The sequence below is a fragment of the Vicia villosa genome, linkage group LG2, assembly GCF_029867415.1.
Source record: "Vicia villosa cultivar HV-30 ecotype Madison, WI linkage group LG2, Vvil1.0, whole genome shotgun sequence".
In the NCBI taxonomy this organism is placed as follows: Eukaryota; Viridiplantae; Streptophyta; class Magnoliopsida; order Fabales; family Fabaceae; genus Vicia; species Vicia villosa.
In genome coordinates, this window is record NC_081181.1 from 135160930 (window position 1) to 135178094 (window position 17165).

Below are 17165 nucleotides of genomic sequence, written 5' to 3' on the forward strand. Positions count from 1 at the left end.
TAATTTTTTCTTTTAAAATTGTGTTTTCTTTCATTAGCTCACTATATGCTTCAGAATGATTTACAACAATCTTTTTCAGAGACTTGCATCTTCTCTAAAGATTATGATTCGTTTTGAGAATCTCAAGTAAGAAAGTTTCAAGTTTAGAATGAGATAAAAGAGAAAATACCACTTTAGTGTATGAGTCTTCAGAGTTACTTGCTTCTGCCTTTTCCATCAGCGTCATGTTTGCTTGCTCTCCTTCAGAGTCATTATCTAAAGAGTCAGAGTCATCCCATGTTGCCATCGGACTTTTTTTCTTATCTTTGAAAAAATTACTTCTTTGATCTTTCTTTGTTGAGTCTGGGACACTCGTTAAAATGGCCATGCTCTTTGTATTCGAAACAAATAACCTCTCTTTCTGCTCCAAATTTCTTCTGCCCGAATGTTGACTCAGAATGCCCATCTAATCTTCTATAGCCTTTAAACTTCTTTTGTCTTTGCTTCCAAAGTTGGTTAATTCTTTTAGACAGTGCAGACACTTCATCATCAGAATCTTCTTCTTCAGTTTGAAAAGCTTTAGTCTTTTCAGACTTGCTTTTGGATTTCAAAGCAATAGATTTTCCTTTCTTTAGAGGCTTGTCTTCCTCAAGCTCTATTTCATGACTTTTTAAAGAACTTATAAGTTCTTCTATAGTTGTATTTTTTATATTCTTCGACGCCTCTAGAGCAGTCACTATTGCCCCCCATTTATTTGGAAGACATCTGATGATATTTTTCACATGGTCTGCAGTAGTGTGGCTTTTATTTAGAACTTTCAGCCCTGCTACAAGAGTTTGAAACCTTAAGAACATATTCTCAATAGTTTCATCATCTTTCATCTTGAAAGATTCATATTTTTGAATGAAGGCAAGAGCCTTGGTTTCTTTGACTTGCTCGTTTCCTTCATGATTCATTCTTAGAGAATCAAATATAAACTTTGCAGAGTCTCTATTTGTTATATTTTCATACTCAGTGTATGAGATAACATTCAATAAAAAATTTCTTGCTCTACGATGATTTTTGTTGTCCCTTTTCTGTTGATTACTCATAGCATTTTCTTTAAGTTTGACACCATTTGCATTAACAAGATGTGTGTAATCATCTGTTACTATACCCCATATATCAACATCGAAACCAAGGAAGAAACTTTCGATTCTATCCTTCCAATAGTCAAACTTATCACCATCAAAAAATGGTGGTTTAACTGATTTTTTTTAAATCAATTTTGTTATTTGCAGGTGAAACATCTGCCATTGTGTTTTAAGGACTGAATCTTTATCTAACACGATTAAGTGTTTGATAATAATCAATACTAAAATCGAAACTCTGATGTAATTTGAAGGTTGAAAAAACACAAGAAAGAGAGGTTTTATTAAAATTATTATATTATTTACAAATTGTTCTTAGTTTAAGTAGAAATACCTAAAATGACACAATATAAGTAAGGGAGATAACTTACCAATTAATTTGAAACAAAATAGTTAATTATGTTTCTAGCCTCTCTATCATATCAAAATTGTAATTTTGAATCCTAAATACTTTTTAGCAAATTTAATCCCTAGTTTTTGTTACTATATACAAATCCTTCTATAGTGTTAATGTTTAATTTCTCAATTTCTTTACTGTACTAAAAAAATTATTTATTAAATCAACTAAATCATTTAAAACCATCTCTTCGAAATTTACATGTCAACGCATCCAATTTATGTCAAAGTACGATTTTTTATTTTTTATTTAATTGTTCAATATTTAATTATTTCAACAATTGATGTTTTATTCATAAAGAAAGTTTTGTACCATGGAAGTTTCTTTATTGACCTTTCAATTTTTTTTTACACCCGCGACGAAAATATCAAAATGCCCTTATATTTTGGAAATGCATCTTCGAAATTATTTATTTTTTTTGAAAAAAATTAATTTAGAAAGTGCACTTCTGAAAACACAAAAAAAATGAGTTTTTGTATAACTATCATTATTACTATTCATAACTTATAAATTATATCAATTTTATGATATCTGAATCAATCAATATCCCAAAATTTTTAATTTTTTGGGATTTTGATTAATTTAGATATGCATATCCGAAAAAAAACCTCTGACCATTTTTAGGGGGTTTTTCGGATATGCATATCCGAATTAATCAAAATTCCAATTTTTTTTACACTCCCCATTTGATGTTTTCGGAGATGCATTTCCGAATTCTAAAAAAATCTGAAGAAAAAAACTACTTCGAAAATGTATTTCCAAAGTAGGAGTATTTTTGAGTTTTCGTTGGAGATTTTCCATAAAGAGGTCTACAAAGAATTCTCTACTTCTAAAGGCTTTTTTGTATGGATTCTAGTGGTCCACTATCACTAGGGCTAGACTGCTCTGTCCAGTCCAATAAAGGGATTCTTTTGGGTCCTCTAATCTAACACAGCCTGTAATGTTCTCTAGTCTCAAAACTGAAAATTATACCCTGTACCCCTACGTTTATTCCAATACCCCGACAATTTTTTAAAAATTCCAATTTTATCCTTTTTTACTTTTAATTTTTAATTTTTGATTTTTTTTTCATTGTTACTGTTTGTACGGACGGTAAGAGGAGAAAGGGAGATTGGTACCTCGTCAGAACCGGATAACCAGACATGAAGTCTTCCGGTTTGTTTTTTTAAAACCTTTATCAACCGGATATCCCAGGGATGGGTATTCCGGTTTGTTTTATTTCAATTTTTCCCAACCGGATATCCCATGTATGGGTATTCCGGTTTGTTACATTTCAAGTTTTCCCAACCGGATATCCCCTTTGTGGGTATTCCGGTTCTTGTTTTTTTTAATTTTTTCCTTCTTTTTTTTAAATTACTTTATTTTAACTTTTTATTTTTTTTAATTATATATTAAACTAAATTAATTATATATATTTAGGTGTGGATCCTCCTTTGAAGAAATGCGATGTAGCTCAAACATGTGTGGATACAACTGATGTTTTTGTAACTGGTCAAAAATTTGCTACAAGAGAAGAGGCGATCAGTTGGATTAAGGACGTTGGAATCAGGAATAAAGTAACAGTTATAATAGCTCGTTCAGATATCAAAACAGGCAAGCGAGGAAGAAGTGATAAATTAATATTTGGTTGTGATAGAGGTGGAAAATACAAAAAAACAGATAGCGAAACCCAAAGTGCTAGTAAGAGATGTGGTTGTCCTTTCAAAATCAGGTCAACACCGTCGAAAGATGGTTCTGGATGGAAGATCGATGTAAAATGCGGAGTACACAACCACGGCTTACCTGATAGATTTGAAGGTCATGCTTTCGTAAGTCGGCTAAATACAGATGATAAGCAACATATTGTTGATTTGACAAAACGCCATGTTCCACCAAGACACATATTATTGTCATTGCAAGAGCGTGACCCGGAGAATGTCACTCGGATCACGCAAATATACAAACATAAGAGTAAGATACAAAAAGACATAAGGGGTCCTAGAACAGAAATGCAACAATTGCTCAAGTTGGTTGAAGAATCAGGTTATGTTTACTGGAGTAGGAAAAAGGATGAGTCAGAAGTTGTGAGAGATATTTTTTGGGCACATCCAGATTCAGTGAAGTTGTTGAATATGTTTCCTATTGTATTGATTATGGACTGCACATACAAGACAAACAAGTACAGGCAACCGTTGTTTGAAATAGTTGGTATGACATCAACTAAATTAACATTTGCTGTTGCATTTGCCTATATGGAATCTGAGCAGACAGAGACTTTTTGTTGGGTAATGGATAAGTTGAAACAGTTGTTTATCAAGCAGGATAATTGTCCTCAAGTAATCTTGACTGATAGAGATCTTGCTTTAATGAAAGCCATTGAAACAATATTCCCAAAGACAGCTAATTTGCTTTGCCGATTTCACATCAACAAAAACGTGAAATCACGGTGTAAGGAACATGTTGTGGATGATATGCGAGAAACAGTGGAGAAAATGTGGTTTGAACTGATAAAGGCTAGTGATGAGATGGAGTACCATCAACGGTTGAAACAACTTGAGGATGCATGTGTTGACTCCAAAGGTTTTATTGATTATGTGAATGACACGTGGTTGACACCGCACAGACATCGATTTGTCGAAGCATGGATCAATCAAGTGTTACATTTGGGCAACACAACAACAAATAGGTATGTTTATGTGTTTTTATCGACATTGTTTCTTTATATTAATATTACAGATAATTAGTTGTTTTTTTTAATTTAAAGGGTGGAGTCTGCGCATTGGAAACTTAAGCAAATGTTAGAGAATAGCTTAGGTGATTTATGCAAATGTTGGGAGGCTATGAATGACAACATCAAGATACAAGTGGGCAACATTAGAGCTTCATTCCAGAAGAGTTTTTATGAAGTTGAGCATGCACATACTAGTCCTTTTTATTCAAATTTGCGTGGTTCAGTATCAAGAGCTGCATTGAGGCAGATTGCTGAAGAGTGGTTGAGGGTTGACATGGTGGGTACCGATACGCAAAAGTGCGGATGTACTCATAGAAAAGTATATGGGTTACCATGTGCTTGTGAGTTAGGGAGATATACATTGAGTGGTGATGCGATACCAATAGAGGCTATTCATATTCATTGGAGGAAACTAAGTATGGAAGGAAATCAAGATATAGATGCAGATGATGGATCAGAAATAGACATGACAAATGCAATTGATGAAATTTGGAAAATGTGGAGGTCATCAGATGTTGTCGGAAAAAGAGCATTAAAAAGCAGAGTGTGTGAGATTGCTTATCCATCTACAACAAAGATGTGTCCACCGCCTGAAAAAATTAAAACCAAAGGAGGGGTTAAGAAAAAAGGGAAGAGACCTGTGGGATATGATGTTTATCGTGATCCTTCAGGATATGAGTATGTTGATCAATCACATTTGAGTTCTCAAAAATCTTCAAAGAGGTTATATTCACAACTATCCCAAACCTCAAAAAATAGAGAATTTGATAAATACATTGTACAATTTCCAGATTACATCAGACCATTTATTGATGACATTGTTGATGTAAGAGATGATGGAAATTGTGGTTTTAGAGCCATTGCATCTTTGCATGGTTATGGCACAGATGGATGGTCAATGGTTCGTCGGGATTTGGAGAAAGAGATTATAGGTCCTAGAAGCAAGTTGTATGAGGATTTATTTGGTCAACGCCTTCCAACAGTGAGATCATCGTTAGTGATAGAAACTTTAGGTCAACAACCACCAAATAAATGGATGACGTTACCTGAGTTGGGCTATGTAATAGCTAATCGGTATAATGTTGTTCTCGTCTCTTTAGGTCACCTTAGTTTGAGTTACTTTCCTATGACGAGTGCACATTCACCTAATGCATCCATTTACTGTATCGGCTTTGTCAATGGAAATCATTGGGTTCAGGTAGTTAGAAACACCTTTTTCGTACATTCAATCCCTATTCGTGTTTTTCTGATATTTATTTTATGTGCAGGTAAACATGAATGAAGGATTCCCGTTGCCACCTGTCACAACTGATTGGACGAAATATCGCACAAAAGATGCAACTTCTTGGATGGTAGGATTTGCCGGGCGGTTACAACATTGGCAACGGCTAATGCCTATACTACCAAAACATGTCAGCTTAGATTGATTTTATGATATTACAACATTAGTACTATTGGATTTTAATATGTTGCCAAATAGATTATAAATAATTAATCTCAAACTACAAGTCTTATAATAACACATACGTCTACAAGTCTCATAACAATACATAAGTCTCAAACTAAAACATAAATATAAATATATAATGTGACATCAATCAGACTCATGGTCATAAGTAATTGGACCTTCCCTAGGTAATGGTCCGCCCTGTGCAAGTCTGAGTGCTCTAAATATCTCCAAAAACTGTTCGTCTTCAGGAACAGCCTGATGACGCTGTAAGTAATGATGAAGCTCATGAGATATATATGATAATCTCGGGTCTGACGGTCCTTCATCATAGACAGGCACTGGTACCTCCATCGGCTGATCACCTCTTGGTGCTCTAAATATAGGATGTGACACCGTATAATACCACGCCAAATAATCATCGTCTGTCTCATATGGTATGGTGGCAAACACAGCTGGGGGATCATCGTGGGCTCGGGTCACCTGCAACACACTCTGCCTATATGTAGCCCACTCAACATCCACATCAAGTGTGTCTACATTAGGAGGAGCAGTCGGTATGTACTGTTTGTATCCAAACTGACGCAAGCATCTGTCAGGTAAATATAGAACTACAGTACCAAACCACTTCAAACCACCCCGATACAAACAGATATCATCAAAAGGACGGTGCACCCGATGATCCTCAAAAGGGCGCCAGGCAATATCGTGAGGAGTCAACTGATCTAACATAGCTCGGATGTCAGCCACTTTTTGCGTCCCCTGCCTATACTCCCATTTCATCGCCCTAGCCATCGGACTATCAATGCCAAATAACCCAGAAGTACCTCTCTTTCCAACAGTTGGAAAGTACTCATGAATCCAACACTGAAACAAAAGTAAAAGTTACTATTATAAATTAAACTAAATTATAATAAACTAAATTAAACTAAAATATTAGATATTAAGTATAATTAAATAATAAGTAAAATTTTAAACCTGAAGAAGAGAGGCATAACCGCCAAGCTGCTTGCATGAATAAAATGAGGCATCCCCTAAGTATCTATACAGAGTAACCAGTGCAGCTGCCCCCCAGCAATAGCTTCCACAATTATTCAAATCTCTCAAAAGTGGAAGATATTTTGCCTCGACAAGAGTAAACGTCTTGTCGGCAAGAATGGTACAACCTAATAGCAACATCATGTATGCTCTCATAGCGCCTGTAAAGTTATTCGCCCCTCTTTGTTGCTCAAAAACTTGCTTCAACCAATCTAATTTATAATAAGGACCCCTTACAGCAGAAGCCTCCTCAGTTGCATCACTCAGTGAAACACCAAACAACTCAACAGCTAGATGGATGGCATCATAATCGGTGACAACAACATCGGGGTCAACCAGCTGGCCCCTAATCGGTACATGAAGAAGACAAGAAACATCGTCTAGCGTGATGGTCATCTCGCCGAACGGCATATGAAATGACGATGTTTCAGGATGCCATCTCTCAACAAAAGCAGATAATAGATGCGTATCTACCCTCGACAAACTAGTATGCTGCAAAGATGAAAGGCCAGATGCAACTAACCAATTTTCCATCTGCCTTGGGAGCATTGCCGGAACCCATCCTATTAATTTGCTACCATGTGCAGCAACCTTTAAGGTCGGCTTTGGTCGTCTCTCCTGAAAATAATTTGTAATATATGTTAATATATAAGTACATGTAATTTAAAAAAACATTTAAGAAAATATTTACGTACCTCGCCCAACCATAAATGATATGCAACGTGCCTCTGATATCTAACCAATAATGATGTATCCGTAGGTCCTCCGGGAAATGCCGGATGTTGCGGATCAACCTCAGGAGCAGCTCCCTCGCCATCTGCCTCTCGACGTTGTCTTCCTCTTTGACGCATTCCGTCGATCGCACCTCCTCTTCTTCGAACCACTAAAAAACAAAAAATAAAATGGTTAACAATTAAATAAAATGATATTAAAAAAAAAACAAAAAAAAAACAAAAAAAAAAACAAAAAAAAAGGAACCGGATACCCAAAGGCTGGGTTATCCGGCTACGGTCTATAAGAAACGGAAACCCCCTCGTTGGGTTATCCGGCTGAGACATAAAGAACCGGAAACCCCATCATTGGGTTATCCGGCTATGTAAAATAGAAAAAATCAGAACCGGAAATCCCGTAGCTGGGTTATCCGGTTGAGATATTTTAAAAAAAAAACTTACTTTCTCAACGTCTGATGAACCGGAAATCTGGAAGCTGGGTTATCCGGTTTTTGGGCTAAAAAATTCCCTCTTACAGCAGCGTGAAAATAAGTGAAAATGAGTGAAAAAGTGAAAATTTTGGTAATTTTCACTATTTATACAGGGGTAATTTAGTCCGAAATTTTTTTTGGTAGGGGTATTGGGATAAAAGCAGGGGTACAAGGTATAATTTTCCTCAAAACTCCACTTAGATATTCCAAGCTCCAACAATCTATTATTTTTCTTCTCACCTGCTAGCTACCGGCACCTCCTAAAATAAAAAAGATGAAAAACTTTGGGTTTCGATATCAGAGAATTAAAGTAGGCTTACATATATTTTTAATTCCAATAAAAATATAACTTTTATAACATTTATGTTGTTTTTGTTTTTGAAATGTTCTATTTTTCTTTATAGTTTTTTTTCTATTTTATTTTAATTCTTATGAAATTGGGTCATATAAAAATAGGTCATTAGTCTTTATTTAAATCAATTCAGATATGGATTTATTTGGCAAAGGCAAAAATAAAATAAATACCCACAATATTAAAAAAAAAAAAAACTATGATAAATTTTTCAACACTATGTAGACCTAAAGGTGTCAATTTAAGGGGCCAATTAATTTGGGCCCTGACCCCTATAATAAGAGGGCCTAAAATAATTTTAAAATAGTAAGCCCTCAAATACATAAGGCCCAATGTTAAAAGGCCCCAAGATTTGAAAAAGGGACCAAAATACTCCCATAAAAAGTTTTTTTCACCTTTCCATCATTTATGTTTTAGAATTTTGTTATAGAAACAAAATTATCATACCGAAACACTTTTTGAAAGTATTTCGGTTGAATATCATTCGTATTTTAAAATTTTTAAAAAAATGGTCATACCAGAATATTTTTTGAAAGTGTTTCGGTTAGATGTATTAATAAGACACTAGATTCTTTAAAATAAAGTTCCGGTTAAAAACATTTTCTAAATGAGTTTCGGCAACAGTTCGAAACCGTGGCCTAAGGTAACGAAACTGTCTGACCTGTCGTCCCAGATTCTTTTGGCAACATTTGGAGTAATATTTCAACTTTGGGAACGATTTCGAACCGTCTTCTGTTTACTATAGACCACGATTTTAAACTGTAGCCAAAATTTATTTTGGAAAAAATTCTATCCGGATCACTTTTTTAAAGATGTCCGATTTTACTAATACACCAAATTGGAACACGTTCAAAAAGTATTCTAGTATGACAATTTCTTTTTGAGATTTTGAAAAACAAATGTTATCCAATCGGAACACTTTTTAAAAGTGTTCCGGTATGACAATTTCTTTAGCGAAACACTTTCAAAAAGTGTTTCGATATGATTTTTTTTTTTTTAAAACACAAATGTTATTCAACTAAAACACTTTTATAAAGAGTTCCGGGATCACAATTTTTTATATAGAATTTCAAAACAATGATGGAAAATGGAAGAAAAAAAAAAGACAAATAAATTATTTATATTAGGACATTTTGGTCAAATTATTTTTAATGTAGGGGTAGAGGAATAAATGTTGAGGTATGAGGTGAAATTTTCTCATATTGGATAGTCCTAATGGATAGCGGACTTTTTAAGCTGGGCTAAAAAAGTCCAGAAAAATATAGACTCTAATTTTAAAACGTAAATCCTATGATTTGAGAATTTCTTTGTACACCCATATAGGGTGAAAAACATCTCTGAAAATTCTAAAGTACCTTTCGGATATGCATATCCGGAGGCACCCCAACAAAAATTTGGGATATTGATTAACTCAGATATGCATATCTGAATTAATCAAAATCTCAAATAACTTTTGAGTTTATTTTAAAAGGATATTTATAATATAATTAAAGTGAGTTATTATTAATAAAAATAACTTAAATAAAAATTTGTTATAAATAAGGAATAGAGAGTTTATATAAAATTTTAATTTTGTGATAATTTATTTGTCACAAAATATAAAATTAATTATTTTTTAAATGATTACAACATTATGTATTATAATTAATGAAATTATCATGTTAAAAATATCTTTCTGTTAACATTATAATTTTTAATTTATATTAGCTTTTTTTCTTTAATTAATTTTAAACAAAAAATAATGTGTTGATTTAAATATTTATTAGACTAATATTATTATTATAATATTTTAATTAATATAATTAATTATACTATTAATTATATTCAATTAATTATATTTAATTATATATTTTAATTAATACAATTAATTATACTATTAATTGTATTGATTTACCTTGATTTTAATTTTTAATAAATATTGGATTATTTCGGATATGCATATCCCAAAAATCTCAACACTAAAATTTGAGAATTTTCGGATATGCATCTCCGAAGACACCCCCTTCAAAAAAAAAGTGTTTTCAGATATGTATATATGAAGTAAATTTTTTTCTATAAAAAAATGTATCTTCAAAAATGCATATCTGAAATATAAATGTATTTTAGAATTTACACAAAATATCCATAAGAAGCCATATGAATGTATAGAAAATTTCTCTATGATTTTTCGAGCTAATAGAATGATCCATATAAAATAGCTCATTTTAACGCTATAAGCCAGCTTAATACTCTTAGTATTTTTAGCCAATAATAAATTGACCTTCTCCCATATTTGCAAAAGTTTATTTTAGCTTTTTTAAAATAAAAAATTAAACTCATGGTTGTTGTTTTACAAATGACACATGTCATTTACAACTTATTTAAAATTTACTTGTTTGAGGTCCAATTTGTTAAATATTTTAAAATTCAATTCTTATAATTTTGAAGTCCGTTTTATTTTTTTTTGTGTACCCAATAAGTTATGGATATGGTAAACACCAAAAAAAAATAAATAAATTGCACCTCAAAATTATAGTAAATTGAATTTTAAAATAGTTTACATATTTAGGAAGGTTGAGAAGTAGCAACCAACCTCCTCCGCGGTACAAATATTTTCATTGTATCAAGTTTTGACACAACTCTATTTTTTCTCTGCTATCATAGTGAAGTAGATATTTGGCAATGGTTAGAATTAAGTTATTAAGGGTGTGTTTGGTTGTGAAGAGAGTATGAGAAGAGAGAAAGAGGTAAGAAAGAGTGTGAAAAGAGAGAAAGAGATGAGAAATAGAGTAGATTTGATGTATTGTTTGGTATAGGATAGAAAGAAGAGAAATAGAGAAGAAAGAAGTATTAATTATTTGTGAAAGTACAAATATACCCCTAAATAAAAAAAGAACTTGTACAAATTAATTAAATTTTTATTTGATTTTAATTAAGAAAATAAATTATAATTGTAATAAAAAGATATTATATTATTAATATTTTTAGTTTTTAAATAATAAAATGAATTTAATTTTAGAAGATTTAAATAATCAAGCCTATTAATTTTGTATGAGAGTAATTATTTATAAGGGTCATGAATATTGTGTCTATTGAATAGGGATAATAATGGAATTGAAACAAAATTGAGCATTACTGTTACTTTTCTTGTCTATTCAGCGAAGACTCAAAAATGTTGTGGGGCCCATAAAAAACAAATCTCTCTTCTCAACTTCTTTGCAATCCAAGCATAAGAAATTGAATCTTTCTCTTACACTTCTCTCTTTCACGTCTCTCTCTTCCCATCTTCTATTATAACAAACACACCCTAAGAGAGTGAATTGGAGGAAGATTTGTCCAAGTGTTCAACGGAAGGATAGATTTAGAAGAATTTGTTGTAATTGAGGAATCTCTAATTTCTATCTTAAATCTTCTTTTTCTTCTTTTCTAATGATGCTTATTATTGTAATTTGTGATTGGTGTGAAAAAAATATTGTGGATGTCTCTGATACGAGGTCCACATGTAGGACAAGATATCTACAATAGAAGTGAGCTTCTAACGGTCATGTCACTCTTAAGAGAGGTATTTAATATTAAAAAAAATTACTCCATTATTTTAACTTAAAAGAATCTGATCACTTATTTGACCAATAAACTTTTAAGAACATCCCACTTCATTAATAGAGATAGATTGGCTCATAAATTCAAAGTTTGTGACAGTGATATGAAAGCCTAGTCAAAAAGTTATTGAGGTGAAACACTTGCTTAGTTTGACCTATCTTGATATTGATGCTATACATGTCAATATCCTTAAATTTCTATCATATACTACTAAAAAATTTCTATCATAGTAGTATAATGGAGATTGAATAGTTGAAATGATTTGAGTGAAAGACATAAGAAGCTGAATAACCTAAGTTTGAACTTTAATTAAAAAGAAAATTACTAACCTAAAACTAATAATTAACAATTAATTACTAATAATATTTGTTTATCCAAAAAATATTATAGTACAACCCAGATGCTCATACAAACACAAACATTACATTGGTTGTCAAAGCATGAAAAAAGTAAGAACATTTAGTAGCAATCTACATTTGTCAATTTCATTCAAGAAAAAGATATGTGAAAACTCTAAAGGTGGTTTTTCTTTTGGAGTCAAAAAGTTGTCAAATACATAAACACTAATATACAACAAAATACTCAGATCCTAATTCCTAAAGGATCTAACTAACAGAAATTACAAGAGAACAAAACAATAATCCAAACCCTAACACAAATTCACTTAACATATCCCAAATCCAATCATGAACAAAACAAGAATAACAAAAAAAAAAGAAGAGAAGAAGAAAAATTAGTTCATTCTTCTAAATATTCCTTCAGCCTTAACTTATATGCCAATTTCCAAATCTTAGTAACTTGAGCTTCCTTCATTCATCATATCCTATTTTACACACAAAATAAATAAATACACTAATTAAATAAAAAATAAAAAAATAGAGAAAATTAAATATAGAAAATAATTTATAATTACCTGATGTCCTTCATTAGGTCTAGAAGCTTCACTTTTCTCAGCTTTTTTAGAGCCAATGTGACTTTTCCTAAGTCCCAAAAGTCCCTTCCATCTACCCTTTGGAGGCCTTAAAGAAAAACCATCATATTCATCATCATTATGGAGAAGTTCTTGTTTAAGAGTAGTAGTTGCACCTCTTTGCATCTTACTATCTTTGTAAGGTAACAATCTACCCTTAGAGAAAAGCTCATCAGCACTCATCATTGAGTAATTAGTGACAGAGAACTCAAAATCTGAGGACACAGGTTGTTGTTGTGAGTTGTTGGATTTGGAACCTCTTTCTTGTTTGATGGCTTGTTGGAGATCTACAAAGTCATTTGAGAAAGAGATTCTTGGACTCATTGGAGCACAATGATGAGGATGATTATTATGATGATGACCCTTTTGTTCGGATGAGTTGTACATCATGTCTAAACTTGCCATGAGATTTTAGAACATTGTCTATAAATTTGAATAAAATGAATAACAAAATGGATGTGTGAGAAGTTGGAACAATAAATTCTAGTTGGGACCCCCCCTTTTTTCTCACTCTTGTAACCCCACTTACCACCAGATGCTTGTATTTATATATGTCATAGAACGGATCTTCTTTTGATTTTTTTAATTTTACTTTTTCTACAAATAAAAATACTAGTATAGAGTATATTATACATTAAATTACATGTATTTTGAATGGTTAAGGAGCTCAAGTCCGAGAGAGTGTGAATATTTTGGAAAATATAGATCGTAGTTAAGTTTTGTCAAACCATTGAGGGAGGCTATAATACAAGTGAAGAGTTTTTATTGGATTTAAAACATTCACACAATTGAGTTTAGATACAACATTTTTATTTAAAATTCCTATAATTTTTATTTAATGAGAAACAATTAGATGTGACAGTTGTGTCAGATTTTGGGGTAGAAAATTCTATTTAGGACAAGGTTCAAGTGGACATTGAGAGCCACCAGTGAGCCCAAGGCAGATTGTAGCCCAAAATAGACTCAGATTCAAGTGCAGTGCAAGATTCAGATGGACTACAAGACTATACACTTGTGCATGATAGAGAGCTCTATCGTATTACACCTCCAATAAGATATGAGTTTAAAGACTTAACATCATATGCTCTTCTTACCAGTTCAAAAGACCCTTCTACTTTTTGAAAGGCTACCACTAGTCAGGATAAAGATAAGTGGATGAGTGCTATGATGGAGGAGATGGAGTCCTTGAAAAAGAATGAGACATGAAATCTTGATTATGATTCATACATGCTCTGGATTGGCTATAGAAGGTGTGATTATGATTGTTATGTTTATGTTAGGAGCCTTGAAGATGACTCTTTTATTTTTCCTGTTACTTTATGTTTATATATGTTGATTGTTGTCAACCATTTGCATGATGTAAATGAGTTGAAGATTAAGTTGGATAAGGAGTTTGATATGAAGAATTTGGGTGCTGCAAAAAAAATTCTTAGAATGAAAATGCATAGGGACAGAGGAGCTAATAAATTATGGTTGTCTCAGAAAAGCTGTCGAAGGTGTTTTGAAAAGATTTGACACGAGCAAAGCAAAGCCTATGAGTACTCCATTGGCGAATCATTTTAAGCTCTCTTTAGAACAATATCCAAAGATAGACTTAGTGATTGAAGATATGTCTAAGATTCCTTATGCCAATACAATTGGTTGTTTGATGAATTCTAAGGTTTACACTACACCAAATTTGACAGAAGCAGTCAGTGAAAGTTCATATCCAAGCCAAGGAAGAAGTATCGGGAAGAATTCAAATAAACTCTAAGGTACTTTGTAACACTCCATATTTTCATAATTTAATTTTAAATTAATTTAATTGAATTATGGGAAATTATTTGGAATAATTGAGAATTATTGAGAAATTAAGCAAATGGGCTTGAGTTGTGATTAGTAAAGAGGGGGGTGCATTGGTAGGCCCTATTACTAATTAAAATAGTTTTATTTTATTTTTCACAAAAATAGAGAATTGTGAGAAAAAGGAATAGAACCAAGGAGAAGAGAAAAGTCTGAACGTGAAAGAGGAGAGAAGCAGAGAAGTGCGACAGAGGAAGAGCGAAGAATCAACCTTCAGGTAAGGGGGGACTCTTCCATTTATCTTCTATTATGGGGTTATAGGTAGTAGGATAGAATTGACCATGTTGTTTATGTCAATTGAGTTATGCTTAGGTTGTAGAAGTGTTAGGTTTTGGGAGAATTGATTAATAATGTCGTATTGATCATGTATGGTGTGAATTGGATGGTTGAAGTGTGTTATAATATGTGTTGTTTTACTGTACGTGAAATCTAGTAAAAATGGAATCGGTTTGGTAATGATTCGGTGAAATAAGGACAAAATCGTAGGCTGTTTTCTGCGATTCGGATTCCTGGAAATCGCCAGTTCGCGCCGCGTCCAGGGGTTGGCGCCGCGAACTGCTTGGCAGAAAGCTAGGAAGTTTTGATGTGTTCAGTACGCGCCGCGAGCACATGGTTGCGCCGCAAAGGCGTACTTCTTTTCTCGTTTCGCGCCGCAAACACATGTTTGCGCCGCGAAGTGCTTGGCATAAGGTTAAGGAAATTTTTACTCGCTCAGTTCGCACCGCGAACCAATGTTGGCGCCGCGTGCTGTTAGTGACAGACCATTTTGGAAAGTGTTAAAAAGGCATAACTTTTAAACCGTAAATCAGATTTTGGTGCCGTTTTAAGCATAGTAAAGCTAATCAAATGATTTGTATAAAATAGTGTTTGGGATCGTGATTCATAATTATTTTAAAAACACTCGATTTTATTTAATTGTGGTGGTTCACGCGTACAGGTACATTAATGAATGTTTACCGTTATGAGGTCGTGGTTGTAATTGGTGTTTGTTATACATACATTGTTGATGTAAAATATGTATTCTATTTGGTTGAGGATAGCATAACTGTGTGTGGCTATTGATTACTTATTGGTTGATGATTATGACATTTGGTTGGTTTATGTGGATGATGAGCATGTTATGGTTGATACATGCATTTCATAATCATTATGTGGCTGATCCTTGATGATGGTGGATCAGTGGTAGCTAATTCCCATTGTGTGGAATTAGTGAGTGGGTGTTGCCGTATCCTTGACGATGGTGGATCAGTGAGATGGGTTATCCCATATTTTGGTACCACATGCATGTAGTTGCATTGCATTAGGTTACTTGTGTTATTATAACATGAATGGAAGATTGTCCAATGTTATAATACGTGTGATTGTGTATTGGTTGTGATTAATTGTGTGTTTGGGAATCTGATCGTAACTGTAATTGGGTGAATGATATGTGATTGATATTTTATTATCTATATCTTATAACATTAGTTAAATGTGAATGAGACTCACGCTTACTGTTGTTATTTTTCAGATTGAGGAGTAGCTCTCGTACTTGGTGAGGATTAGCTCGTCAAGTAGTTCGTTAGAGTCAGTTGGGTCCGTGTCATGCTCTGGTCGTGTAACACTGGGAACATTGTTTAGAGTTACTTGTTAAACTCTTTTTATTTGGGTGGATTGCTTATGGTTGTGTTTTAAGTCTATGACTGGTTGTTTGATTATTCAGATGTTAAATATAATTCCGCTGTGTTAACATGATGATCTGAATAAGTTTGGTTTTACGTTCTCTTTTATGGCATGACATGAGTATTGTTTAATTATATGGAAATTGTAATGCCCTTTTTCATGTTACTCTGATTATTGTTAAATATTTATGCGGGGTATTAGAGGGGTGTTACATACTTGAAGGGTACAACGGATTGTGTTATCATGTTCACCATGGAGAATGGTGTTCCATCAGTTGTGGGATATGTTGATTATGATTATGTAGGTGATATGGATGATAGTAGGTCTACAATATGATATGTCTTTACTCTTGCGGGGGGGGGCTATATGCTGGAAATCGCCAGTTTAATCCATAGTATCTATGTCGACAACTGAGGCAGAATACATGGCAGTAGCGGAAGCTTCTAAGGAAACATTATGGCTTATAGGATTAGTGAAGGAGTTGGGTTTGAGAAAGGTGGAGTTCAGTTGCATTGTGATAGTAATAGTTTTATCTATTCAGAAAATAATTAGGTGTATTATGCTAGGACCAAGAATATTGTTGCGAGGTTCCACAAGATCAGGAATTTGTCGGCGTCCAGACATATACTACTTCAAAAGGTTCACACTTTAGAAAATGCAACTGATATGTTGACCAAGCCAGTCACCATTAAAAAAGTTCAAAAATTGTTTGGACTTGTTACATGTTTCTCAATGTTAAGAAGAAGGTGTACCTCCCCAATTTCCAGGATGAATTGTTATGTAGGAAGTCTTCATAAGGGTTTGATATTCTCCATGGTGGAGAATGTTGAAATTCCTAACTTTAAAGGGACAATTCTT

General features: G+C 33.1%; 4 protein-coding genes across 4 annotated transcripts; 2 read left to right on the forward strand and 2 right to left on the reverse strand.

Moving 5' to 3' along the window:
- The first annotated feature begins 2751 nt into the window (after positions 1-2751).
- LOC131650081 (uncharacterized) lies at positions 2752-3774 on the forward strand. The gene is made up of 3 exons (XM_058919821.1): positions 2752-2812; positions 2926-3619; positions 3753-3774. The coding sequence occupies exons 1-3, from the start codon at positions 2752-2754 to the stop codon at positions 3772-3774; spliced, it is 777 nt and encodes a 258-aa protein (XP_058775804.1).
- A 551-nt stretch (positions 3775-4325) lies between these two features.
- LOC131650082 (uncharacterized) lies at positions 4326-5643 on the forward strand. The gene is made up of 2 exons (XM_058919822.1): positions 4326-5414; positions 5485-5643. Exons 1-2 carry the CDS (start codon positions 4326-4328, stop codon positions 5641-5643), a joined length of 1248 nt encoding a protein of 415 aa, XP_058775805.1.
- Positions 5644-5810: 167 nt separating this feature from the next.
- Positions 5811-7759, reverse strand: LOC131650083 (protein MAIN-LIKE 1-like). The gene is made up of 4 exons (XM_058919823.1): positions 7687-7759; positions 7397-7584; positions 6642-7319; positions 5811-6530 (listed from the first exon to the last, which is right to left on the reverse strand). The coding sequence occupies exons 1-4, from the start codon at positions 7757-7759 to the stop codon at positions 5811-5813; spliced, it is 1659 nt and encodes a 552-aa protein (XP_058775806.1).
- A 4500-nt stretch (positions 7760-12259) lies between these two features.
- LOC131646867 (uncharacterized) lies at positions 12260-13311 on the reverse strand. The gene is made up of 2 exons (XM_058916814.1): positions 12747-13311; positions 12260-12656 (listed from the first exon to the last, which is right to left on the reverse strand). The coding sequence occupies exons 1-2, from the start codon at positions 13206-13208 to the stop codon at positions 12624-12626; spliced, it is 495 nt and encodes a 164-aa protein (XP_058772797.1). The 5' UTR covers positions 13209-13311; the 3' UTR covers positions 12260-12623.
- Between the last annotated feature and the right edge of the window lie 3854 nt (positions 13312-17165).

What these genes read in the sequence shown, in the direction of transcription:
- LOC131650081 (XM_058919821.1), top strand. Translation starts at nt 2,752, where the DNA reads ATGTATGGGTATTCCGGTTTGTTACATTTCAAGTTTTCCCAACCGGAT. An exon ending in ACCGGATATCCCCTTTGTGG is followed by an intron (nt 2,813 to 2,925) that starts GTATTCCGGTTC and finishes ATATATATTTAG; the next exon opens with GTGTGGATCCTCCTTTGAAG. An exon ending in TCAGTGAAGTTGTTGAATAT is followed by an intron (nt 3,620 to 3,752) that starts GTTTCCTATTGT and finishes GAATCTGAGCAG; the next exon opens with ACAGAGACTTTTTGTTGGGT.
- LOC131650082 (XM_058919822.1), top strand. Translation starts at nt 4,326, where the DNA reads ATGAATGACAACATCAAGATACAAGTGGGCAACATTAGAGCTTCATTC. An exon ending in ATGGAAATCATTGGGTTCAG is followed by an intron (nt 5,415 to 5,484) that starts GTAGTTAGAAAC and finishes TTTTATGTGCAG; the next exon opens with GTAAACATGAATGAAGGATT.
- LOC131650083 (XM_058919823.1), bottom strand. Translation starts at nt 7,759, where the DNA reads ATGTCTCAGCCGGATAACCCAACGAGGGGGTTTCCGTTTCTTATAGAC. An exon ending in ATCATTTATGGTTGGGCGAG is followed by an intron (nt 7,320 to 7,396) that starts GTACGTAAATAT and finishes AATTATTTTCAG; the next exon opens with GAGAGACGACCAAAGCCGAC. An exon ending in GTTATGCCTCTCTTCTTCAG is followed by an intron (nt 6,531 to 6,641) that starts GTTTAAAATTTT and finishes CTTTTGTTTCAG; the next exon opens with TGTTGGATTCATGAGTACTT.
- LOC131646867 (XM_058916814.1), bottom strand. Translation starts at nt 13,208, where the DNA reads ATGGCAAGTTTAGACATGATGTACAACTCATCCGAACAAAAGGGTCAT. An exon ending in GACCTAATGAAGGACATCAG is followed by an intron (nt 12,657 to 12,746) that starts GTAATTATAAAT and finishes TGTGTAAAATAG; the next exon opens with GATATGATGAATGAAGGAAG.